Below are 27,005 nucleotides of genomic sequence, written 5' to 3' on the forward strand. Positions count from 1 at the left end.
TTAGTGTTGATTTCAAGTTCCACTCATACTTTCCTAATAGGATACTTGCTATCTGTATTATTTCCTGTAAGTTTTGAATAGAACAACTTTAACTACATGACTCTTTCTATCAGAGTCTACCAGACAAATATTTAAAAAAATAAATCCCCATAATCTATTATTTCCACAGATATCTGTTTTTGGTTTATTTTTAGAAACGATTTTATTTATTTATTCATGAGAGACAAAGAAAGAGAGAGAGAAAGGCAGAGACATAGGCAGAGGGAGAAGCAGGCTCCATGCAATGCAGGGAACCCGATGCGGGACTTGATCCTGGGACTCGATCCTGGAACTCAATCCTGGGACTCCAGAATCAATCACACTCTGGACCAAAGGCAGGCACTAAACTGCTGAGCCACCCAGGGATTCCCATTATTTTTTGTTTAGATTACAGATGTATTTCTGGATGAAATGTCTACGTGGCAATCTAATTTATTAGAAACATGTATCATCCTGCTTATGAGATTGAGAAATGAAAGACCCTGGGACTGGATAAACAGAGAAAAAGATTAAAGCTACCAAGTGAGGGCACCCTACTTTTCTTGAGAAAAAAATCTTTTCAAAATAAAAATTTTTATAATAACCAACCCTGTAATTTTTGATAGTGAGTATAGCATTAAAGTCTTGGATTCAACAGCAGTTTCTCTTGAGAAGTATTCCAAAATTAATATCACATCATAACTCAACTAGATCATTTTAGCCAAAAAAAGTTAAAAAATGGATTATCAGTAAGTATTTTGGAACTTTGTGGTTTAGGGGTTGGTAACTTCAGTTAGTTGGAATATAAATTTTTAACCAATTATTAGACTACTATTACATTTTGGATTTGTTACATTATGATTTAAGTTAAATTTTTGAATAAACTTACCAAAAAGGTAGAAGACGTAAGTCCAGTTCATATAGAAACAAATTATTCCAGAAAGGGGAAGAGAAATTACTGTTCCAAGCTGTGCTCCTAGAACAACAACAAAGACTTTGTAAGCTTTGTAGTCAGATAAACTAGGAGGGGACAGGTCTACTGCTTACAGAAGATGGGTAACAGATTCTCTCAAGGAATCATTTACTAGAAAACCCACAATATGTGAAACATACACATTAATTTGTAATTACATTAGTTACAACTATGTAGCTATTGATGAATTAGAACACATCATCAATATAGGACTTGTGACATGAGCTAGTAAATGCCATATTGTTAGTAAATGTGTTAGAAATGCAGGTGCTTGGGGAAAGGTTCTAAGATAGTCTCTAAGGCTGATAAACATAACATATTGCAGTACACTTGATGAAAAAAGAATGAACCTACTAAAGTAAGCTAATTTGCCCAAAATATATTACAAGCAATTGTTTCAGATCAATAAATAATGAAATTCATTTTAATCACCAAATAGAAGACAATTTAGTAGGTATAGTGGCAGTTAAAATAATCAGATATTGTTTCTAGTGTCAGGTTTTGGAGGAGATAAAAATAAACAAAAATTATTACATGTTAGTGTTAAGTGTTACAGAGCAATGTGGAAGTTCAAATACAGGACAGATTATCTCTGACTTCCAGAGGTTAGGAAAAGATATATGAAGCAGCAGTAGACTTTGAATGATGAGTAAGATTTTTGTACCATAGAAACAAGGTAAGAAAGAAGATATAGAGGCAGATGTAATAGGATGAGCAAAGGAATGGAAGTAGGGAAGCAGAGTCGGCTTGGGAACTTCCCTTAGGTGAAGGAAAGGAACAGAAGACGAAGGCTGGAAAATAGGTTGGATAGTTATTGAATATCTACTCCACTGCAGGCACTATGTGCCAGGGACTAGCCTAGCTGAAATGAAGTGGCAAAGACTGTAAAGAATCTTGACCCTCCAGTTTGAGCTCAGACTTTACTCCATAGATAAACAGGAATCATAAGTAGTACTTGCTCGTGAACTTATCATCAGATTTCTTATGTTAATCTCTACATGGCTTAAGAATCATCTTCTTAAAATATAAATTGGGTGATGTCTCTCTCTTTATTAAACATGTCTGATGTCTCCCCATTGTATTGTGGAGGAAAAAAAAACATGTAACAACTACATTTCTTCCTGTGGCCCATAAGGGCTGATATAATCGGGCTCTTGTCTATTTCTCATCTTATGCCATTAACCCCTTTATTCATTAAGTTCTAGCCACCCACAGTGGTTTTTCATTTCTTTGAACTCTTATGTTATTTCCTGCCTGAGAGCCCTTGTACATGCTGTTCTGGTTGGCTGGAATGCTCCTCCTTCTGTTCTTTGCCTGACTGGTTCATTCTCATCCTGCAGATTTTAGCTTACAGATCACCACAGAGAGGTCTTTCTCAACCACTGTATTTAAAAGCAGTCAGGTCCAAAAGTTTTCATTTGGTGCATGAGCTGGTAAAATTATAATTCACATATAAAAGCTCATGCTACCTCACCTTTAGTTTAAAATGATGGAAAATAAATGTAGAGAAAAAAGATGTATGAAGACAGGGGCTGAGAGTCATGATACACTTATTAGACAATCAGATTAGAAATCACAACTTAAGGACAAAAGTGTTCAACTTTCCAGCTGTTGGACCTTAAAAAAAAAAAACCCATGGCATTCTCTGTATAAACATCTGAATGAGTAACATGTTTTGAAATAAATGGTGGCAGATGGAGAAAATGACATTTGTCAAATAAGCCATATTGTTGTGTTGTTGAGCCAAAGAGAAAAATTAAAATTATACCTCTAAAACTTTATTTTTACCCAAAGGTGGCATCTGACATCATTTTGGTATGCAGGAGTTTTTTTTTTTAATCCAAGGCTGATAAACACATAACAAATTCTAGCAATATTTTTATAAGAATAGTTACCTCACCTGCATATGAAATGCTAAGAAGCTTGCTCCTTTCAAGAGGGGGAGCCCATGAAGACCACATGGCATGCATAGCTGGAAATGTAACACCCTGAAGAGGGGAAAAAGATATTTTGGCTGAAATACAAGGTGGTTTGGTTAATGTTTTAAATCAGTTGAGTCTTTTGTTTTAAGAGAAATTTCTGGATACGAACTAAACTAGAATTGGGTTCTGTGAAGTGAAATTTTTTCACAGTGTTGAGTGAAAGTACCTAATAGTGAAGTACTTCCAAAATCTGAACAAAGATTTATGGATTCTGTCAACTGGTTTGAGGATTATAAGACAAGGGTTACAATAAATCTAAAAGAATAAACTGCATGATGACATAAAGGAATCCCTCTCAAGATCAATTTTACTCATTGACTTTATTAATGGCCTGAATAAAACGGGAATATTACTACCAACATAAAACTTTTAAAAATGGTGAGCTAATACTTTGGGATACTAGAAGAAAATTCAAAGAACACTGACCTTAATTAATAAGAAAAATTGTCCTACAGAAAACCCTGATGAATTTAATTAGAGTGTTTATAGTCTTCTTTTTTTCTTTCTTGGTGATAACTAGACTAGTAAATGCCAGTTACTGATATGAAGAGGCAATGGAACAGAGGAGGGAGGAGGGTCACAGAGACTTGGGAGAGGAGGAGATGCTGGGGGAGAGTGGGAGGGAATACATTTTGGTAGATTCTAAGCAGTGGATTCACAGCTGTCTTTGGCCACTCACTAACTGTAGCCTCACAAAGATTAGTTAACCTCCTTGAACTTCAGTTTATGTATATAAATCAAAGATAATACTCCCTGTCTTGCATGACTGTTATAAAGCTAAAGGGTAGCTAGTGCTATTATTAATGGAGACAAGAATAAATGCTTTAACACTTTGTACTTTCTGATTTTCTGAAAGAAAGAAAGAAAGAAAGAAAGAAAGAAAGACAGACAAATACCAAAGGAGGGCAAAAATGATTTAGACAGGGGAGTCTGGGTAGCTCAGTTGGTTAAGCGGCTGACTCTTGATTTTGGCTCAGGTCTTGATCTCAGGGTCATGAGATGGAGCCCTGCATGGGGGCTCCATGCTCAGTGTGGAGTCTGCTGGAGATTATCTTTCTCTCTCTCCCTCTTTCTCTGCTCCTCCTGCTCATGCTCTCTTTCTCTCTCTCAAATAAAATCTTAAAAAATGATTTAGAATCTGTATCATGGGGCATCTGCAGGATGAGTCATTACAGAGTAAAGATTGAGGTGTCAGGAAACATCCACAGAGGTTATGCTGTGGAAAATTTTGTTATAAAACACTAAGGACAATATAGGTATATTTATGGTGAATCAGATGCTGGAGATGAAAGATGCTGACCTAAGCTTATGGATGAGGCAATACACATGTGATACATACTGGAGGAGCAGAGAAAGACAAAAGAAGAATAAACACAATTTAACTTTATTCAGAAGTAACACAGTCCTGAGAAGCAGTCGTAATATAATCAATACACTATGATGCTAAATTAGTGGCACGACAGACAAGAAGCTAAGATACAGAAATACATTCAGCAAGGAGATTCAATATCTGGGTCAGAGAAAATATCCTACAATTATGTATATTTTACTTATGTAAGTAGAAGAACCTGGAAATAAGGGGGTGATTTTTATTTTATAGTCAAAAGAGTTTATTTAGTACAACTTTATTTGATAAGGACAAAATAAGAATGCCCAGATGAGTGATCAAAGCTTTAATTTAAAAAGTACTTTGCAATTTCCAAAGTATTCTAGTAATCATTATCAATCTGAGCTATGATTGAGGATGGGGCAGGTATTTTAGTCCCAAATTTAAAAAATTATGGAACTGAGGTCTACAGATTAAGACTTACCTAAGGTTTCACCATTAGATACAGTGGAGTTATTATTCAAACTCTGGTCTTATGACTCCAGCTAGTGTTTTTCCAATACAGCACAATACATCGCTATGTAACATAACATAAGCTTTATGCTATACACCAAACCCAGAGGACACTATTTCGCTTGGGTTAAAGAAATGTTAAGAGAAAAATAAACCTATGCCTCAGTTTCACAGGTAGAAGCTCAAAGTTAGAAACAAAAAGAGATCATTATTTAAAGAAAGAAGTACAGGGGCGCCTGGGTGCCTCAATCAGTAAAATGTCCGACTCTTGATTTCTGCTCAGGTCGTGATCTCAGGATCATGAGATCAAGCCTCGTGTTGGGCTTTGTGCTGGGCATGGAGCATACTTAATGATACTCTCTCTCCCTTTCCCTCTATTCCTCCTCCCTGCCTCCCTTTCTTTTCCTCTGTAAGATACATATATACATACATATAGCAGTACGTATTATGAAATGCAAAAAAGAAGTGGAAAGGAAAAGAAAGATAAGGCATTAAAATTTTCAAAAATGGTAAAAATCTTAGAAGAGAAAAAAGATAAAAACTGAAAATTCTCAAAGCAACAAAAAGGTCAGAAGAATCGCAAAACTAATGATAAATATATGAATGATAAATTATTTGTATCTAAGTTAGGGAACAACAACAACTAAAAGAACAAAGAGGAAGCACACCTAAAATTAAACAAGGCAATTTGACAATTCATTTGTAAAATGTATTTTAGATCTGGGCAATCAATGATAAGGCAGAGAAAATCTGTGGCCAAAGTTCAAAAGGTAAGGATGGTTTGTCTATCTTAACCGTTTTAATAGTGGTTTATATTAAGATAATACTTATCTCCTGAAGTAGCAGTGAGTAGGAGCTATGAGGTATCCCCTGGAAAGTATCTTCTCTGATCTTTTAGCAAACCTTCCATTTTCCATATGCTTCCATTTGAGCTCACTGATATGAAATCTATTCAGGTTATTTTCTCGTTAATCATTTTTCTCTTTCTTCTCTCCTCTCCTCTCCCCTCCCCTGCCCTCCTCCTCCTCCTCGTCCTCCTCCTCGTCCTCCTCCTCCTCGTCCTCCTCCTCCTCGTCCTCCTCCTCCTCCTCCTCCTCCTTCTTCTTCTTCTTCTTCTTCTTCTTCTAAGATTTTATTTATTTACTCATGAGAGACACACACAGAGAGACAGAGATATAGAAAGAGGGAGAAACAGGCTCCCCACAGGCAGCCCAATGTGGGACTCGATCCTAGGGCCCTGGAATCACGACCTGAGCCAAAGGCAGACACTCAAACAGTGAGCTACCTAGGTGCCCTAGTTAATCATTTTTCTAATTAAAAAATAAATCCCTATTATCTTCAGATGTTAATTTTTGGTTTATATTCATATCAAAGAATGACACCTTTAAGAAGAAAAGAAAGTGATACAGGGTAAGAAGAAAAACAAAAGAGAGAAAAAAATTACCTCTCCTAATCCTTCTAGTGCCCTGAGTACAATGAGGGCTCCAACTCCAAAATCTGCAGCAATGGGAGTGAACAGGGTAAAGACAGCAGTGCCAAGGATCCCAAATCCTAGCAGCAGTTTTCCCCCCACTTTGCTGGCAATATATCCTCCAGGAATCTGGGTGATGATGTAGCCGTAAAAAAAAGAACCGAGAATCCATCCTTGAGTTTCTGCATCCCATTGGTACCTTTTACCCTATAAAGAGTAGGAGGTAAAAAACAACTTCTTAAGACCTTGACTAAATAGCTTCTTTGTCTAATTGGCAAAATTGTACATATAAATGTAATTTTGAACCACTGTTTTAGACTGAAGAACTTGCAAACTTTCTACCAGGTAGGTGAGTCACACAATACAGGCATGCAATTTCTAGAAGTGAATGGACAGTAATTGAAAGCCATAAAGTTCAAGAAGGCCTGCTATTTTATGAAACTAGACTATAGGATCAGTTGTAGAGGTTTTATAATTACCATAACCAAGAAGGCTCAAAAAAGAGGCACAGATTTAATCCAGAAATTCTACCCTGGTGGCTGAGCTAGGCTTTGGAGGCAGGGCTGGGTTCAAGCCTAACTCTATTCCTTATTGGATTTGTGATCCAGAAGATTAAATGAAAAAGGCCTCACACATACTAAGTGTTCACTTACCGTTGGTTATTAGTATGTACAAACTGCACAGATATAGATCATTAATATTTCCCTGATTCAGAACAAGCACTTGAAGTCATATGAAACAAGACAAAAGAGTTAAGAATTTAAACCAAGCCATAGACTTCATCTGGGTAGGAAATGTCTTTTAATTAGTAGCAGCACATAGTAAGGTCATAATGAAGAGTCAGTGACAGATCTGAATATCTGACATCATTAATTCACAGTTGTATCACTGAGCCAATGTGTCAAGAACCATTTCAGGATTTCTTTTTACGCCGATATAAAGCAGATGAAGATCACTAGCTAGATCAACAAAAGCATTTGCCAAAAGGAAAGATACAAAGCACCCCTCTAAATATCCTTTTTTGAAGTACAAATTTGTAACTTATCTATAGAATTCTTGGATTTCATGAACTATCCAGAAGTTATAGAAGTCACAGGTTGAGGTAGGGAAAGTGGGTGATGTGTATTCAAACATGTATCCAGCAATATTATTAAAGTTTTTTAATAATCAATTAAAATTTTTTTGGTAAGTCATTATTTTGTATGTTTGCTTGTTTGGGCAGAAACCCTCTTCCATGCTTGGATGCTCCTGTTTGTAAATGGCACAGGAGACTAACCTAAGTGTGATCCAGCTCCTTTGTGGGCACTGAAAATGGATGAAGATATACTCATAAAAAAGGACACCAGCCTTTTTTCCTTTTCTATCTCCCCGTGTGATAAGCAAAATAAAATGTTTAAAGTATGCAAAATTCAGTTCTGAACAAATGGTGAGCATACACATCAATTCCACTATAACATGAAGCAGGCAAAGTGATTTAAGCAGTTTAGGTTAGGCATGTATAAATTTTGGAGAAGAATGTCCTAAGAAATTGACCTGTTCTTATTTTTCATCCTGTAGATGACCTAAACTCTCCTGCAACCATAGCCTTTTTTTTTTAAACCATAGCCTTTTAAGTAAAATAGCTATTGAATAATAGTCCCATAAAAACCATATAGTGACATCAAAAACAACCAAAGTTTCTGGTATGCTAACAGGTTTTCCAAATTATCTTCAAGGATGGTTGGTATGTTTATAGAGGAAACTGAGAAACTACTTTTCAAACAGATCAAAGTGCATTACACCAAGCAGCAGTAGCTGTAGTTACGTTACTATTCAACCAGTTCCTGAAAAAACACAAAAGAAAAAGACTCAGAGCTTACAGGAATAAAGTGTTTGCAGTTTCTATAGGATGAAGAAAGACCTTTCAGTATTTTTTCTTGGACATATTTTAGGATTAAGATTGCTTGTTTAAAAAAGTAGCACTTACCGTTTGATTATGAAGAACTTTTATGGGAGCAGAATGCTCTGCACATTCCTTAGAAGTTCTATTATCTGCTAAAGTTGTATTTGAATCTACCATATCCACTAATGCAACACTCAGATTCACACGTAATGCATAGAGAACGAAGAAACCAAAAAAAGCCAAAACTGCTAAGTTGTAACGAGCAGAGCAGCACACTGGAGCTGAAATAAATATTGGGAGACAACTTTCACTAGAAGAATAACTGAGATGATATTGTCTAAATTACTAAAAAGGTTACTTTTTAGAAGTACACAAATTAATAAATCATGAATATTTTTCTGAGAATATTTTCAGGTCAAGCATATCTAAAAACATTTATCAAAGAGAATTTGTTCTTGGTAGCTGTAGTTTTGATAAATATTTAACACATGAGAGCCTGGACTATCAGATAGTTTCTTAAGACATGAAGGCAATAGCTTTATCAACTTTGCTCAGAAAAATGTCCATTACAGGAGTGCCTGGGTGGCTTAGTCAGTTGACTCTTGATTTTGGCTCAGGTCATGATCTCAGGATTGTGAGATAGAGCCCCAGGTCGGCTCTCCCCTGGGTGCAGAGCCTGCTTTAGATTCTTTCTCCCTCTCCCTCTGCCCCTCTCCCTCCCATCATCCCACACCCTACCCCCCTTGCATGCATGCTCTCTTGCTCTCTCTAAAAAAAAGAGAAAAAATCTCAACTATAGAGTCAAACCTAAATCCCTATCCCGGTCAGTTGATAAAGATGCAAGAAAAACAGATAAGGGTTTTAATGGCATCATTATTTCTAAGAAACCATGTAAATCCCTATCCGGTCAGTTGATAAAGATGCAAGAAAAACAGATAAGGGTTTTAATGGCATCATTATTTCTAAGAAACAATGTAAAACCTGGCCAATCAGTACTAGAATACTCAATACAGCAAAGCACGGATACTATGGACTTATGGATTAGTAGCCATCTCATTCTAATTGTAGCAAGGCACAAAAAGTTTCCTGCCTAGGCTAGGGCATGAAACCCCTCTTGATAAATTTCTTACCTTGAAAAGTATCCTCAGAGGCTGGGTTTGAATCAGAAGCCATGATTAATACTTAAGGCCCTCCTAAACTAAATGTATGTAAGAATCCAGAAGCAAACTTGCAGAATCTATGACAGTTGCAGCATCTGTGACAGTTGCTCAGTTGAACGTGCTTAAAGGGCCCACATTAAAAAAGGAAGTAAGTGAATGTGCCGCAAGGATTGGAAAAAAAAAAAAAAGGAAGGTGGAATTGGTCGGCGGAACCAATGAAAGATCATGTGAGAGGAGGAGTTTTGATCTATTTTTTACTTTAATTACAGGCGTATGCACATTATTTGGTCTTTTTCTTCTTTTGCTGAGTTGCGAACTGGAGAGGAGACAGGAATTTAGGAAGTTAAGGTTGATTGATCCCTTAGTGACAGAGAGTGGCTAATCCAGGATTGTACACCTTTAAGTTTGGTAGATACTGAGTGTTTGATAAATAGCTGTCAGAATATATAAACATCTATTTTACGTGGTAATGACAATCTAAAGTTAAATACATATACATGAATATATGTATGCTTTTATTTGGTAATGACATATTAACACTGTACCTGTGTGTGTCTTTTCCCCTACTCAGGAATCCTAGTGCTTTCACTGACTCAACCTCAAATAACTACCTTTTTCAGAGTACAAAGGTTTTAGTGCTGATTCAGGCTGAAGTATTCATGAATATGACATAATTCTACTTAGGGTTATATTAATGTATCATGATCCATCTCACTTTTCTGTAAGCTCTCACACACTTAACCACTGCAATCGATTTTTCCTCTGTGCAGGAATTACATCATTGACCAGAGTATTTTTCATTTGGCATTCTTGACTCTATACAGGAATATAGCTATTATAATTATGGCACTACTGCCATAGATCCTGACCTGTGAGAATTGCGTTGGCAGTTCTAAGGCTCTGTTCATGCTGTCTCTGTTACCTGAATCCAGACACACGTGCTCTCTGTTGCAACCAAACAGGCTGCTGTCTAGTTAAGAGACTTTGGAGAGTGTAAGGCATGTTTTGTCATCCTCCTGTGTTGGACAGTACTACACAGAGGTCTGGAGGGGGAACTCATAATCTTGCCAGCTTTGGACAAGCAAAGCATGTTACTTGAAGTAATCTGGAGGAAGAAAACTCCAGGTATATGTACTATTTGCTTTGCCAAGGTACTATTTACAAAGCTCATTTCGTTTTTCAGCAGAGGAATGACAGCAGGTAATTTATGGTTTCAAGAGCTTCTCTGGTTGTTGTGTGGAGATTACAGTGGGGGAGGAGTGTGAATGGCGGTGGAAGATGTAGACTCAAAAGATCACTGTAAGTTTACTTACAGAAAACTGTAGTTTTCTAGGGAAGAGATGAAGGTGGCATAAACTAGGATAAAGCAGAGGCAATGGAGAGAAATGGGCAGATGTGAGATAAATTTAAAAGCAGAACTGACAAACCATGCCTATGTATTAGATGTGGGAATAAGTGAAAGAGAGCGATGAAGTTACTAGTAATTCAATTTACTAATTAGTCTAGACAACTTTGTTTTATGCCACTCTGACTCGTAATGTTCCTATACCTCTCTATCCTATTTGCAGTTACCTTATTTTATTGTAATCAGTTTCTCCCCATGTGATGCTTGATTTGGACTATGATTATAATATCCCACGAAGATGTTGGGCTAGCAACTTGATATTACTTGAGAAACTGGTCTAGAAGTTATGGATCAGGCAATTTTAACTTTTGGGGGCACAATCAATAATCAGAAAATAAAAAGCCAACACAAATGTCATAAAGTTTATGGCTATGTGGTTGTAAGAGATATTAAAAATATATCTTTTAAAAAAATAAAAATGGCTTTATAAAAATGGCTGTTGCTTACAAATCAGTCAGAAAAAATTTATTTCAAGAAAGCACGGTGACAATAAAAAATGTGCCTGTGAATTTGGATAATGTTTGAAATTGGTCCAACAAAAGAATGCTTGTATCATGAAGAGAGAGAACATCCATCAAGCATTCGTCACATTGAAATCAAGTTCAAAGCAAAATCATGCTTGCATAACGAACAGAGCACCCATCAAAACAAACATCAGCTTCTAAAATATGGTTTAAATTTAGGAACGTGGAGTGGGTGTAATAAGGAACACAGGCTAATTTAGAGAGAAGGAAATCTGAGAATGAATGTCAGTCCTGAATCTCACTGGCTGTGTGTCTTTGGGAGAAGTTACTTAATAGTTTTCATTCTTGTGGCTCAGTTGGTTGAACATCTGACCTTGGTTTTGGCTCAGGTCAAGATCTCAGGGTCCTGGGATTGAGCCCCACATTGGGCTTGGTGTTCAGTGCAGATAGTCGGCTTGTTCTTCTCTCTCCTCTCCCTCTGATCTCCCCCTCCCCAACCCTGCTCCTCCACCTCTTGCACTCTTTCTTTCTCAAATAAATGAAATTAAAAAAAAGAAAGTTTTCATTCTCAGGTTTCTTGACTTTAAAGTGAGGTAACCATCATCCATTTCACTGGGTTGTGTGTGGATTAAATTAAATACTCTAGAGCAGTTATGATAAGCACCCAGCAAAAGTGAGTTCCTTTCTTATTCACCCTGAAGAAAGTTATACCAATAAGATTAAGCGCTAGAATATATGCATGTAACAAGTGGCCAAGGAGTCACATTAAATTGCTTGAGCGCACATGTGCGTGCGCATGTGTGTGCATGTGTGGTGTGTCAGGGAAGGCCTCTTGGAGAAAGAACATTTATACTTAGTCTTTGAGGCATTGAGAGTGGAGGGGTAATTGTCTGGAAGCATCATCCATGTGGAATAAGGTAGAGTCAATCCCATCAATTAGTACATGGCAAAAGAAAATAATAACCCCTTGAGGCAGCAGTGAGGAGTGAGAATGATATGCCCAGAAGGCCAGGTTTCTGTTGAAGCAAGGATGTGGGTGGAGTGAAGGCTGGTGAATACCTGAGAATGCCAGGCATTTAGTCTTTGTGCAAGGGTTTGGCAGTGGGGATGAGCAAGGGTACTGATTGTGAGGGGCTGAGACTGAGGTGGAAACTCCATGGTTAGGAGTATTGGCCCACACAAATGATGATTTTTCCTAGAAGAAGGTGGGCACTGGACATTATGAGCCCTCATGGCCCAGGAATTGCATTAAAAAAGATTTCCTGATCCCTAGATGACTCAGCGGTTTAGCGCCTGCCTTCGCCCTGGGCATGATCCTGGAGTCTTAGGATGGGGTCCCACATCAGGCTCCCTGCATGGAGCCTGCTTCTCCCTCTGCCTGTGTCTCTGCCTCTCTCTGTGTGTCTCTCACGAATAAATAAATAAATAAATAAATAAATAAATAAATAAATAAATAAATAAAATCTTTAATAAATAAATTAATTAAAAAAAACCTTAAAAAGAAAAAAAATTCCCTAACATGAATACAATATGTTTTGTGTTTAAAAAGGGTAATATTCAACTGTCTTATTCTGCCTTATGGGTAATTAATTCCTGCTAAATCCTTATGTATTCTTAGCTTCCATATTAATACCCATTTATGTGAAAACGCCAAATTTCATTAAAATGGATTCAGTTACTATTGGTTATCACATCATGACCCAATGGTCCAATGACTCAAGGGCATTTGCCTTCATTCTGTAACATGGTTGCTCTCTACCAGCATTCCATATCTTATATTTAAGACTATATTCACACAGGAAGTATATTTGTGAAACTCAATGCTGGTGTAACTGAACCCTGAATGTAACCCCCTCAACAGAATAGTAGAGGCAAAAATCCAAACAAACAAAACATCCCTCTCCCATCAATGAAAACAAAATTCTGGGCACAGAATGAACTATTACAAGCTAGAAATCACAAGTTCCAATATAGCATGACCATGAAGAATGGGGACCTCATTTTGCTGTGCCCAACTTCTCCGAGGAATGCAAAATCTAAACGGTCTTTATTGATAATAATAATAATAGTAACTAATATTCAGTATGTACCAAACTCTTCTAAGAATTTCCTATTAACTCATTTAATCCTCATAATAACCCTATAAGTTAGGTATATTATTTTCCCTGATTTATTGATAAGGAAAGCATAGAGAGCTTAGGTAATTGCTAAAGCTCACACAGCTAGTTAGCAGAGCTAGGACTGGCAGTTAGGGATTCTGACTCCAGATCTATGCTCTGTCTTTTTAAAACATTTTTAAAGGTTTTATTTATTTATTCATGAAAGACACACAGAGAGAGACAGAAACATAGAGGGAGAAGCAGGCTCCCTGCAGGGAGCCCTGTGAGGGACTCAATCCCAGGATCCCGGGATCAGGACCTGAGCCAAAGGCAGACACTCAACCACTGAGCAACCCAAGGTGCCCTCTGCTCTGTCTTTAAAGACAAAGAAATGTCTTAGAAGCCCTAGAATTGATTTTCCCTAAGACGAATGAGCACATTTTTGGTGCAACAGTATCTTGAAAATTCACTTAATCAAATGTAAGACATATGTCATTCATAAAAAAGTAAAACTCCAACTGGTATAAAGTGTGAGAAATGAAGAATTTTCATGTGTGGGAGGGGAAGCTTTGCTCTTCCTTGCTTAGTTCCCTCCCTTCCTCCTACCTAAATTTAGCAGAAAAATCTATAGACTTCCTCTGGTTTCTCAGTGTTGAGCCAGCCTCCCCCCATCATTTTAGTGTGCATGTCTGAAATCCATCAGGCTGAGTAAAAGCAAATGCTTGAGGGGCAAATAATAGTGGGGTTATTAAGAATCCATCATATTACATCAACTTGGGGGGGCATTAATTTTTAACACTTAAGAAACATATCTTAATTTTAGTTTTCTTAATAAAGAAACACTATGTATAATTTAAAACCACGTCAACATATACACGGTGGAGTGGGGGAACTCTCAAATTTGTGATGGATCAAGTAAAAATGATTAAGGATTTTTCAAACAGGAATTTCTCAAATATAACACAAGTGGCTACATCCAACTTTTGGGAATGTAACCTCTGTGGCCCTTGATTCTCTATGTATAAAATAATGCATCACCAGATGGTGGTTAGTTTCTAAGGTCATTTTACTACTGTAAAATATTATGATGTACATTTTATCAGCCTTTCTTTCCTGCAAATCAAAACTATACACTTAGGCATAGATAAGGTACAGCTATGTATATTTTCTCAACTGCAACACCATATAGTAGCCTCCAGGGAATATCTTGAATATTTCTGTATTTCCATACTAGACTATTTTACAGAAGATTATAGAAATGAAACCGTGTATGCCACAGAAAAAGCCCAGTTTATGGAACTAAGTCCACTTCCAGGTAAAACATCATTGGTACAGTATTTACACTGAGTGTCCTCAAAAATAAGCTCCAACCCGTAGATGGAGCTCTTACGTCGCCGCATCTACTGCCACCATCTGGTGACATTAAAATCAAATTTAAAAAGGTACCACAGGATGATCCTGTTTCTGGTCAGGAAAAGTCAAATTTCAGTTCAACTCTGTTTCTCATGCACACCTCTTTGAGACTACAGAATGCATGCAAACGGATTTATTCCTTAGTTTAAATTACTTTTAAAGAAGTTACATTTATGTTTATAAATGTAGGTATCCGTATTAAAGAGCAATATATTGTAATTTCCCCAAATCGAGGGAAGATACATGTTATGAAGTCCTTCTTTTCTATTTGCTGCAAGACCACCGGCAAATTATAGCAGAGTTTTGTAGGTATTCGATCTTGAGGATAACTAAGCTGTTTCCTAACTTAAATCATAGAGGGCTGCGAGGTAATCATAAACTACCGTATGGAAACAAAGTCAAGATATTCGCTGGGTTATGCAATAGTTTTCCTCCACATGCACACAAATGCGAACCTCAGTCCTCTTTCTGGGTCTCGCTGCTCGCCCCGGGCGCTAGCAGACTGCCCGCCGGCTGACAGCAGCTGCGGAAACCTGGCGGTGACAGGGAGGAAGAGCGGCCAGCTCGGGCCAACCCTTTGCCCACCGCTGTGCAGCTTTCTTTCCCGGCTTGCTTCTACTCCGGCTCTTCCGCCAGGCCCTTCTCACTGATTTACAGGTTCTCCTACAATACTTTCCTCCATGGGGTCCCCTGCCCGATGTGACCGACAACTGCCCGGGCCCCAGCACCGGCGGCGCCCGGCAGCTCCCGCCCAGACCCCGCGGGGCTGCACCTGCCGAGGCCCCACCCAAGCCTGCAGCCCGGCCCGGCCTCACGGTCCCCGCCCGACCCCCAGAACGGCTTCTGGGCACCCAGGTGGGCGGGGGCTAAGCGGGGCCCTGGACAGACGCCCCCCCCCTCCAGTTCCCTCGCGCTTCGGCTTCCCTTCCTCAAGACCCCGACACCTAAGCAGCTCTGGTCCCCTCGGCCAAGGGCGCGGAGTATCCTGGCCCCCCCCGCCCCGGGACAGGTCCGCTGCTCACCGGCTTCCACCCGCGGGGTGCTCTGCAGGAGGGGCGTCCTATCTGAGCCCTCCTCGCCATCGCTCGAGGCCAGGCCCCGAATCGGGGACCTCATAACGCCCCCCACCAGAGAAGCAGGAGCGCTATCCCGGCGGAAAGGAGATCCGGGACCGGACCGCAGAAGGCCGGGGCCGCGCTGGCGGGGCGGGGCGGCGGCGCTGGCTCCGCCCCGGGCCTGGCCCCGCCCCTCAGCCGCGCGCTGTCACCGCGGCCCCGCCCCCAGGCGGCCGCGCCGACGCCGGCTCCGCCCCCGCCGCCATCTTAGGTGCGGGCGACGCGGGCGACGCGGGCGACGCGGGCGGGTGGCGGGATTGCGGGCGTTGTGGGCTGGTGGGCGCGGTGGCATGGGGCCATGTCGCCCCTTGGGTTCTGGGCGTGCGGGGTCGCCGTTGGTCCCCGGAGCGACGCTCTCCCCTCTTGCGGCTCCCTGGTAAAGCGCAGGGGCTGACCCTCGGGACCCGGGAGGAGTGGGACCCTGGAGGCAGCCGCGAGGACTGGAACGGCGCATAATGAGGGGAGGACTTCCATCGCAGTGGGGGAACTCGATGGTATTTGACGTTATCAGTAGCAAGTTGACATGAATATATTAGCAACCCTGGTACCATCTACCCGTGACAGCATATTGTCCCTAAAGTCGTTTTTTGCGGAGGAAAATCACCACATGGAAACCTTGTTCAGTCCTATGGAATCGCCGATTTTGTGGGGCAAAAATGGCAATACAGTCAATCACATACGCTTCCACCTGCAGAGCCCTCTCATCTGTGTGATGGCTCTGTGTGCAGCGTCTCCCTAGGTCTAGTTCGAATAATAATAACTTCTGGCATTTGCTGACTGGGAAAGAGGAAAATGGACCAGTCGGCCTTGGGGGCGGGGCGGGGCGGGGCGGGGGTGTTGGGGGATGGGCCGTGGGCGTGGGATGGGGTGGCCCTGCAGTCCCGACCTGGGCTTCGGTTGGGTTGCTATCCTAATAGAGTCCCGGAGAGCGGGGAAATAAGATGTTAGATGCCCTTGGGGAACTCGCTGTAGTCGGGAAGACACAGGATGTTAATTTAAAAAGCCAGGACAGAAGCCCGGTGAGGTCCACGTGGGAAAAATGGGAGGGTTACCCTCACCCAGCGCAGAGTGGGGATTTCTGAAGGAATCCCCCCCCCCACTTCCGGATCAATAAATGCTAGGAAGGTTGTCAAATTAAAACAACAACAAATCAAGTCCTGTGAACTTACCATGTATATTTTAAGCTCTTTAAGGGGGGCTTCTGGCCCCCTTTAGGAATCTTCTACAGCAGTGGCACTCTAACTTGAATATGTGTAAAATGACCCAGGAGATCTTTTTAAAATGCAGATTCAGAATTATCAGGTCTGGTGTGACCGTTAATTTTGTGTGTCAACCTGAAGGGGTTTTCGGATGAGGTTAACATTTAAATCCGTGAACTCTGGCTAAATCAGATTGTTCTCTATAATGTGGATTAAGTTTATTTAAGGCCTGAACAGAGCACGAGACCCCACTCCCCAACCAAGGGGGAGTTGTCCAGCAGACTAGATTTTATTTGCACCACAGGCTCCTCGGGGTCTCTAGACTGCTGGCTCACGCTGCGGATTTGGCTTTCCAGCCATCATAATTGCATGAGCCAATTTCTTTTACAACTTTTTACACACACTCTCTGTCTGTCCCTCTCCCTTTCTATCGGTGCTGTGTGTGTGTGTGTTTTTTTTTTTTAAGATTTTATTTATTCATGAGAGACAGAGAGAGAGAGAGAGGCAGAGACACAGGCAGAGGGAGAAGCAGGCTCCATACAGGGAGCCCAACGTGGGACTCAATCAGGGGTCTCCAGGATCAGGCCCTGGGCTGAAGGCAGGCCTGAGCCACCCGGGCCGCCCTGGTGCTGTTTCTCTGGAGAATCCTGACCAATACATCTGGGGTGGGCCTGAGATTCTGTATTGCTAAGATGCGTCCAGGTGATCAAATTCTGAATAGGAAGTTTATAGAACACTTGGACCATGGAATAAAGATTCTAACAACAAAATAAAAAATAAGTGGATCTATATCAAACTAAAAAGCTCTGCACAGCAAATGAAACACAGTAAAATAGAAAGGCAACCTCTGAAACTGGAGAGAATATTTGCAAGCCATCTATCTGGTAAGGGGTGAATATCCAAATATTTAAGGAACTTACACAACTTAATAGCAAAACTAAAACCAAACAATAGGATTAAAAAATGGACAAAGGACTGGAGTAGACATTTTCCAGAGAAGACATGTAAATTGCCAACAGGTACATGAAAGATGCTCAACGTCACTGATCATCAGGGAAATCTAAATCAAAACTACAACTAGACATCACCTCACATCTATCAGAATGGTTATTATCGAGAAGAGATAGTGTTAGCGAGGTTTGGAGATAAAAGGAACTCTCATGCACCATTGGTGGTGGGAATGTGAACTGGTACAGCCACTGGAAAACAGTATGGGGATTCCTTAAAAAGTTAAAAACAGGGCAGCCCGGGTGGCTCAGCAGCTTAGTGCCGTCTTCAGCCTAGGGCTTGATCCTGGAGTCCCGGGACTGGGATTGAGTCCCACATTGGGCTCCCTGCATGGAGCCTGCTTCTCCCTCTGCCTATGTCTCTGCCTCTCTCTTTCTCTCTCTCTCTCTCTCTCTCTCTCTCTCTCTCTCTCTCTTTCTCTCTCTGTGTGTGTGTGTGTGTGTCTCTCATGAATAAATAAAAATAAAATCTTTTAAAAAAGAGTTAAAAACAAATTTACCACTGCTGGGTATATAACTGAAGGAAGTGAAAACACTATCTCTCTCTCTTTTTTTTTTAATCTTTTTTTTTTTTTTATTTATGATAGTCATACAGAGAGAGAGAGAGGCAGAGACACAGGCAGAGGGAGAAGCAGGCTCCATGCACCGGGAGCCCGACGTGGGATTCGATCCCGGGTCTCCAGGATCGCGCCCTGGGCCAAAGGCAGGCGCCAAACCGCTGCGCCACCCAGGGATCCCTATATCTCTCTCTTTTTAAAAAAATATTTTATTTATTCATGAGAGACACATAGAGAGAGGCAGAGACATAGGCAGAGGGAGAAGCAGGCTACCTATAGGGATCCTGATGTGGGACTCAATCCCAGGACCCTGGGATCATGACCTGAGCCAAAGGCAGACGTTCAACCACTGAGCCATCCAGGCTCAAACATCCAGGCTGAAAACATTATCTCAAAGAGATATCTGCCCCTACATGTTCATTGTTCATTGCAGCTTTTTTTTTTTTTGCAGTGTGATTCCCAACAGCCAAGATCTAGAAACAACCTAACATCAAACATCAGTGTTTGATGATCAAACATCATCTGTTGATGAATGGATAAAGAAAATGTGATACACTATTTATAATGGAATTTGGAAATTAATATGGATGAATATGGAGTATTATTTAGCTGTGAAAAGAAGGGAAGTCTGCCTTTTGTAACAACATGGATAGATGTTGAGAGCATTCTGCTAAATGAAATAAACAGAGAAACACAAATACTGTATGTTTCACATATAAGCAGGATCTAAAAAAGCTGAACTCCTAGAAATAGTAGAATGGTGGTTGCCAGGGGCTGGGGCAGTAAGGAAAACAGAGGACATGTCAGTGAAAGGGTACAAACTCCCAGTTGTAAGATGAATAAGTTCTGGGGATCTGATATATAGCATGGTGACTATCATTAACAATACTGTATTATATAATTAGAAGCTGTTAAGAGTAGATCTTAAATGTTATCACTACACACACACACACACACAAATGTTAATTATGTGAGGGGATAGAACTGTTAACTAACTGTACTGTGGTATTCATTTTACAGTATATACATGTATCAAATCATCAAAATTGAACACCTTAAACTTACATATATGTCAATATCTCAATAATGCTGAAAAGATTTCTCCTTTTCCCTGTATCATCTGTATGTACCTCAATGTTAACTCTCTAAAATATAGGTCTGATACTGTTACCTTTAAAAAAACCCTTCCGATGGCAGCTTATTGCCTAGGTCTTCACATTTTTTGGTTGTGTACTCCATCAATAAAAATTGTGAATATGCACCCCACATGTGTATTTTTCATTTTCTTTTCTTTTTAAAAAAGATTTTATTTATTTATTTATTTATTTATTTATTTATTTATTTATTTATTTGAGAGAGAAAGCATGGGGTGGGGAAGGGCTGAGGGAGAGGGAGAAGTAGACTCCCCGCTGAGCATGGAGTCCAACAAGGGGCTCAGTCTCAGGACCCTGAGATCATGACCTGAGCCAACGTTAGATGCTTAACTGACTGAGCCACCCAGGAGCACCTGTATTTTTCTTTATAAATCACACACACACACACAGACACACACACACACTACACTCAGCAAACACTCAAAATGTTAAAGGATGAGAAAAGGTAAATATAAATAGATGTTCTAAATTTTCCTGGAATAATTTTGCATATGCTCTTGGGCAAGTGCACCGCACTTTGGAGACCATTTGTCTCTAGGATAAAATCCAAATTCTTTGGTATAGAACATGAGACCCTTACAAACTGGCTCCTGTTTCTGGTTTCATTTTCTACCACTTGCTACCATCTGCTCTGTGCTTTACATGTTGAGCTATTCAGTGAACCTTATGCATAAAATGTTTTCCTTGTGTTGTTCTCTTGACCTGTTTGCTTCTTTTGTGTATAATGAGTTTTCATTTGTCCTTAGACTAAAATGTCATCTTTAAAGATTTCTTGACAATTTCTTCCTTTTCCATTTTTTATTATAGTAAATCATCCTAGAGTTATCTAAGAAGTTTAATAGAGTGTGTCATTTCTTGAAAACAGGAAACTTGACTTACTTATTTTTCATTCCCAGCCCTAAGGAGAGAGAACAGGCTAAGAAATACTTATGGAAAAAATATTTATGGAGCTTCATATTATGTGAGAGGCCCTGTCCTGGGTGCTACGGGGGTATACAAGATGTATAAACATGGTTTCTGCCTTCAAGGAGTTTATAAGTAGAATGTACCTAGAAGGAAACATTTCTTAATTATCCTCCAAGACAAGTATAAATATTTCTGTAATCATTATGAAAGTTAGAGGACATAGTTTTTATTTATATTTTCTAGAGAGCAAGTGGTATATGATTAATATATTCCAAAGGAAGAGTAATAATATTTTTAGGAAAGAATTTAAAAAATGAATAGTCTGGACATACTTTCCCATATCCTGTTAACTTTATGCAGCTGTACTGTCAGATGTCTTTGGTCAAGACATAAACAAAGTAAGAAAGGTAGATGTGTAGCTCTCTCTTTATATCACAACATGTACTCAATTGTTTTCACAGCAGAGTTAAAATTTCCATAGTGCTTTATAACCTAATAACTGGGTAATTCTTGGAACATATCCACAGAGATGTGGGTATTATTAGAGTCATTTTATTTATTTATTTATTTATTTATTTATTTATTTATTTATTTATTTTTATTTATTTTTAAAAGATCTTTTATTTATTTGTTCATGAGAGACACACAGAGAGAGGCAGAGACACAGGCAGAGGGAGAAGCAGGCCCCACGAAGGGAGCCCAACGCGGGCCCCGATTCCGGGACCCCTGGATCACGCCCCTGACCGAAGGTGGCCCGAAAACGCCGAGCCACCCAGGCAGCCCCTACAGTCATTTTTAAAGAGAGGAAATAATGAATAGCAACTGAAGAAGTGATTTGTTCATGATAAGTGAAATATTGATTTACTATTATAATTCTGATTTATTCCCTTTTCAGGTATTTAAATCTTAGGATGGTGTATCTCCATACTTTCCTTAATTTTCTATACCATATATGTTAACTTTGGATCTTAAAACTTTTGAGTATAGTTTCACTTACTTGAGAAGTCATTTCAGTGATAAGTATATAATATGTGAAGTTGTCAACTGCTGATTACAAATTATATGACATTTTCTTTATCAACCTTCTTTCATTTATTTGCTGTAGGGGAGCTTTTTTTCCTATTAAAAAAAGGCATAAGTAATACTGCCTCTGTGAAAAGCCTGGAAAAGGCAGATAGATAAAATTTAAACACATGGAAATGAATGTATGTCATAGTTTTATCTCTTTAACTTAAGGGAAATTAAAACAAGTTTTGCAAATGTTGTGAAATACCGTGGAGCAGATAGTAGATCAGCTGGCTAAACACACAAGAAACACAAGAAACAGAATGACCTTCAGAAATAAGCTAAAACTGCATGCAAAGCAACTTAAAATCGAATGACTCAGTCGGATTAGAAGATTAAGGTGCAAATCTGTTCTTCTAACTAAATGTGAAACCACAGCTCTGTTGAGTCAGCCCTTCCTGGTGACCCTTTTGGTCAGAATTCTGTCCACACATACATTCATATTTTCTGACTAGGGAAGATATGCTGGCTTAAACAATAACTTGTTGTTTTATAACAGAAAAGAAATTTTAACATCAATGGAATCTTGATACTGGAAAGTGCTAGGGCATCATGATAACCTGCTAATTAGTACAGCAATATCTTATTTTTTCAATGGATGTGTTTCTAAAATTTTATAGAAAGTCAACCATATTTAAGATGACCAGTGTAAGTTTGCTATTTTTAGGGAAACAGTGATGAATCCTTTCATTGAGGGATAGCTGAATTTTATTTTTTATGTACTCTACTAATAAGGCACACTTAAACTGCTTTTTCTCTTCCAGTAATTTAAGTGGGGGAGGGGGAAAGCAGTTCCATTTAAATTATCTAATTGAGTTCCTCAGGAGTAAAAATTGCAATCAGCAAATCAGTTGTAATGCTAATAAATCAGAATACTAACATTCAATCCTTCCTATTTAAAAAAATTCTGTTAGATTTGGTGAGATGATTACAATACCATCAGTAGACCCTTTTTGTGGAGACAAACAGCAAAGAATAGAAATCCAACAGCAAAAAGAAAACTATATCTACAGAATGTGATCGATTTACTCCTCCAACCCCAAATAAAAGCCAACACTAAGATATATAATTAATGAGCTATGTAGTGCCATCCTTACACATAAAAGAAAGCACTTACACCAGGTCTCAGTTTCACTTACAAAATGTGGCTATGAAATAATGAGATTGTGCAAAGGAGAAAGATTTAAGAATAGGCTCTTACTATAGTTTTAGGGGGAAAGTTCCAGAAGTATTTTGAGGGATAGAAAAACTGGAGAAAATATTTTTTTTAAGATTTTTAATCTGCTAAAATTTACTTTTCCTTTTACATTAATGTGTGTTTATTTGAAAAGAAAAATCTCGATCATCTCTTGCTTTACTGTCACATATTGCCTGTCATGTAACCAAGCTGTCAGTTTAGCTACAATGATGTCAGCAGAGACAGACCCCCATATGACACTTTTCATGGAGAAGGGCGTCAGTGATTGATACAGAAAAACATATTTTTTTGTGGAGACTACAAGGTGGAACTGTGGGAGGAACTTTTACCTGAAGGAGAAGAGACGGTAAAGCCAGAAACTAAGGTTATTAATTTCTTTTTAGATTAAATTAAGTTAAATTTTATTTTATTTTTAAGTAAGCTCTACATCCAATGTAGAGCTTGAACTCACGACTCTGAGATCAAGAGTTGCATGCTCTTCTGACTGAGCCAGTCAGTCATCCCGAGGTTATTAACTTCTTAAAATAACTGTGCCAACTGTGCTTGTAAGCTAGAACTTGTGGTAAAAATACACCCACCACCGCTTTGGTCTAATGTGATAGGAAATAGAAGAAATTAATATTCAGTACCTGTTGTGTGTCAGACACCATGGTAATACATATATTATTTAATTATCAAGGCATTTGTAGGTCTTGATATCAGTATTCTATTTTAGCTAAGGAAACCTGAACTCCAAGAGCGTAACTTACTTAAGCACAGGATTAGAACGTGTGTTCATCCTACTCCAGATCCCATTTGGTCTGCCAATGGGTCATCTATGTAACTCCTTATTTTCAGAGTGCTAAAATTTGCCTGGCTTAGGTGTTGGGCAGTTTGTTGGCCCATCTTTTAAACCTATCACCTAAGAGAAGGATCTGAGAATGGGGTTATTGTTATGATAGAGACAGCACAGTCTTAGAACTAAGGAGGCCAGATTTCTACTAAGTCCAAGGGTTGGAAACAGCCAGAGGGTTAGAAGGCAGATAGACACAAATATGAAAAGAACAAGGATAAAAGGACTATTGAGGTGTTAAAGAAACCTTGTCCTAAAAAGTACCAACTGGCCTGTAAAGGATATTTTTAAAAACAAAGTCTCAGTCTATGCATAGAGGACTGTCCAAAGGTTGTACAGGTTTGGACTGGGGTAGGCTGCTGTCTGTTGGCCTCATTACTTCCAATAGCTTTCATTGTGTCTCAGAGTCATTGTTTTTCTTGTCGACATTTTCTGATTACTTAAGGCACAGGAATGAATAAATTGAATGCTATGATGCAGGTTTAAGGAAATTCCCCTACGTTTGGATTAGATTGCAAGTAAAACGTTAAATTTGAAAAGAAATTCCAGGGGTGCCTGGGTCGCTCAGTTGGTTAAATATCTGCCCAGGGTCCTGGGATCAAGCCTGGCATGGGGGTGGTGGTGTCCCTGAGCAATGGGGAATCTGCTTTTCCTTCTTCTGTTGCCCCTCCCCCTTGCTTGTGTTTCTCTCTCTCTCTCCCTGTCAAATAAATAAATAAAATCTTAAAAAAAAAAGAAAGAAAAGGAATTCCAGTAACTACCTAGTTCCAGTAGGAATTCCAGTTACCATTCAGTCACCCCATACTGACCCCTTCATCACTGTGCAGAAAATGGTCCTGTTTAAAAACGTAGACTCTATTCTAGTCTAGTCTTCCATGCCATTTAGTTATGATGGAAACAGATCAGCACAATCCTTAAAAACATTTCAAAGTACATGCCAAAAAGCATCACTCATTACGAAAAACTTCAAACACGCACAGAAGTCGAGAGAATAGAATAAACCTCTATTGACTATTTATATGACTCTGATGATTATCAATATCTTGCTAAATTTGTTTTATCTATTTCCCATCTCCCAAGTTGTATCTCTCTGATCCCCTCTTCCTCTAAACCATCACTGGACTATGACAAATAGTTGGAGTCATATAGAAGCCTTTTCAGGCAGACTTCCTTTACTTAGCAGTAAGTACTTAAGATTCCTTTAGATCTTTTCTTGACTTGATAACACACTTCTTTTTATTGTTGAATACTTATCCATTGTATTGGTTGTATCATAATTTGTTTATTCACCTATTGAAGGATATCCTGTTTGCTTCCAAGTTTTGGCAGTTATGAATAAAGTTGTTATATATATGTGTTGTAGTGATGACAGGTAGAAGCAGAAAAATTTTCACCTTTACCCAGAGGCTGACTCTGCATAGTTTTGATAATGAGCAATTAGGTGCTGGCAGCTACATTCTTAAAGGGTCTTATGACTGCTTGTATATCTCACTGTAAGTTAATATTGAGCTGAATGATAAGCACCAGATAAATCTTGCAGAAGTAGTTTTACAAGTAGAAATTTGAAGAACACATTTATCATCTAATACTTCCTCCATCTCCTCTCCCCCCTAGTGCACTAAGCATAAAACCATGAGCTTCATATAGCATAAGGACAGCTCTTTCTGCCCATAGGTCCAGTCTCCATGCTGCTTGAATAAATTTACTAAGTTGCGCTATAAAATGTCTCAAGAATTCTTTCTTGATGTTTGTTCCCGACCCCACACCAGGAGGTTTTTCTGTGGACATAGGTTTTCAGCTCATTTGGATAAATACCTGAGAGAATGGTTGTTGGATCACATGGTAAGAGTATGTTTAGTTTCCACTGAATTTCCTTCTAAAGTGGCTGTACCATTTTGCATTCCCGCCAGCAAAGAATGAAAATTTCTTTGCTCCACATCTTCGCTAGCATTTGGTATTGCTGCTGTTTTGGAGTTTAGCCATTCTAATAGGTCTATAGTGCTGTCTCACTGTTTTTTAAATTTGCAATTCCCCAATGGCATGTAATGTTGAGCATTCTTTCTTTTTTTTTTCTTCTATAGTTTTATACTTTTCTTCTCTTGTCATGATATTTATTTGTTAAAGAAACTGGCCATTTATTTTGTAGAATTTTCCACATTCTGAAAGAATTGTGATTGTAAGGCACCTGCCTTTTTTTTAAAAGATTTTATTTATTTATTTGAAAGAAAGCACTAGTGGGAGAGGTAAAGGAAGAAGGATAGGGAAAAGCAAGCTCCCCACTGAACAGGGAGCCTGACAAGGGGCTAGATCCTAGGACTCTGGGATCATGATCTGAGCCAAAGGCATCTAGATGCTTAACCTACTGAGCCACCCAGGTACCCTGGTGCCTGACTTTTGGATAGAGGTTTAGTACCATCATCTTCATATTTGAAAGAGAACACACATAAAAAATCCTATTAGATAGAAAGACCTTGAGGTTCTACTATATTTTATATAATAACACTTAAATTTAATATTTTAAAATATTTTGCCTATGTAAGATAGACAGGCATAATATCCTTTGGGATCTCTCACATATTTCAGGTGATAGGTTTCCTCTTGTGGAACTTGTCTGATTTTATGTTAACTAATGGGATAAAAAAAAATCCCTGGCCAATGCAGAGCTAATGCTTTTCAATTCTACTCAATGGTGTCTATTTCTAGGACTTTTAGTGTACAACAACAAACATTTTGAAAATATAATTTTCTAAAATTGCTTTAGGCTAATTATATGTTTTGGAGAAGCTATGTTCTAGCTCTGTTCAGAAATAATGAGAACTCAAGTGAAATATCTGATTTAGAATAGATTTAAGGGTGTTCTCTTAGAGTGTTTTACCTATTGGTTTATGGTTCATGTCCTGGCCATGATGCTTCTGTCCTTTGAGGCAATAATTTCTCTGGATCAGCACAGTCTTTTTAAGTAAAGTATCTCCTCCTCCTCCATGGCTTATTACCCTCTTAATTCCTGTGTTTTAAATGGCAATGTGGAAAGAATTGTCAGTGGGTTTTTTTGTATATTTTTTTTATTGGAGTTCAATTTGCCAACATATAGTATAACACCTAGTGCTCATCCCGTCCAGGGCCCCCCTCAGTGCAAGAATTGTCAGTGTTGGGGATCCCTGGGTGGCGCAGCGGTTTGGCGCCTGCCTTTGGCCCAGGGCGCAATCCTGGAGACCCGGGATCGAATCCCACATCAGGCTCCCGGTGCATGGAGCCTGCTTCTCCC

At 39.2% G+C, this 27,005-nt stretch overlaps 1 protein-coding gene across 5 annotated transcripts in view; it reads right to left on the reverse strand.

The window, feature by feature from the left end:
* Nucleotides 1–15,898, reverse strand: part of SLC17A5 (solute carrier family 17 member 5) — a 35,598-nt gene extending 19,700 nt beyond the window's left edge. For 4 of the 5 annotated variants that reach the window (XM_055330782.1, XM_055330785.1, XM_055330783.1 and 1 more), the window contains exons 1-5: nucleotides 15,730–15,898; nucleotides 8,251–8,447; nucleotides 6,258–6,491; nucleotides 2,892–2,979; nucleotides 908–994 (exon numbers count right to left, since the gene is read on the reverse strand). In XM_055330782.1, the coding sequence (XP_055186757.1) occupies nucleotides 908–994; nucleotides 2,892–2,979; nucleotides 6,258–6,491; nucleotides 8,251–8,447; nucleotides 15,730–15,823 (700 nt within the window). In that variant the 5' untranslated portion in view covers nucleotides 15,824–15,898. The remainder of the gene's footprint in view (nucleotides 1–907; nucleotides 995–2,891; nucleotides 2,980–6,257; nucleotides 6,492–8,250; nucleotides 8,448–15,729) is intronic. The other variant, XM_055330786.1, reaches the window with a different exon arrangement.
* Between the last annotated feature and the right edge of the window lie 11,107 nt (nucleotides 15,899–27,005).

The sequence above is a fragment of the Nyctereutes procyonoides genome, unplaced genomic scaffold (genome assembly GCF_905146905.1).
Source record: "Nyctereutes procyonoides isolate TBG_1078 unplaced genomic scaffold, NYPRO_anot_genome, whole genome shotgun sequence".
Lineage (NCBI taxonomy): Eukaryota > Metazoa > Chordata > Mammalia > Carnivora > Canidae > Nyctereutes > Nyctereutes procyonoides.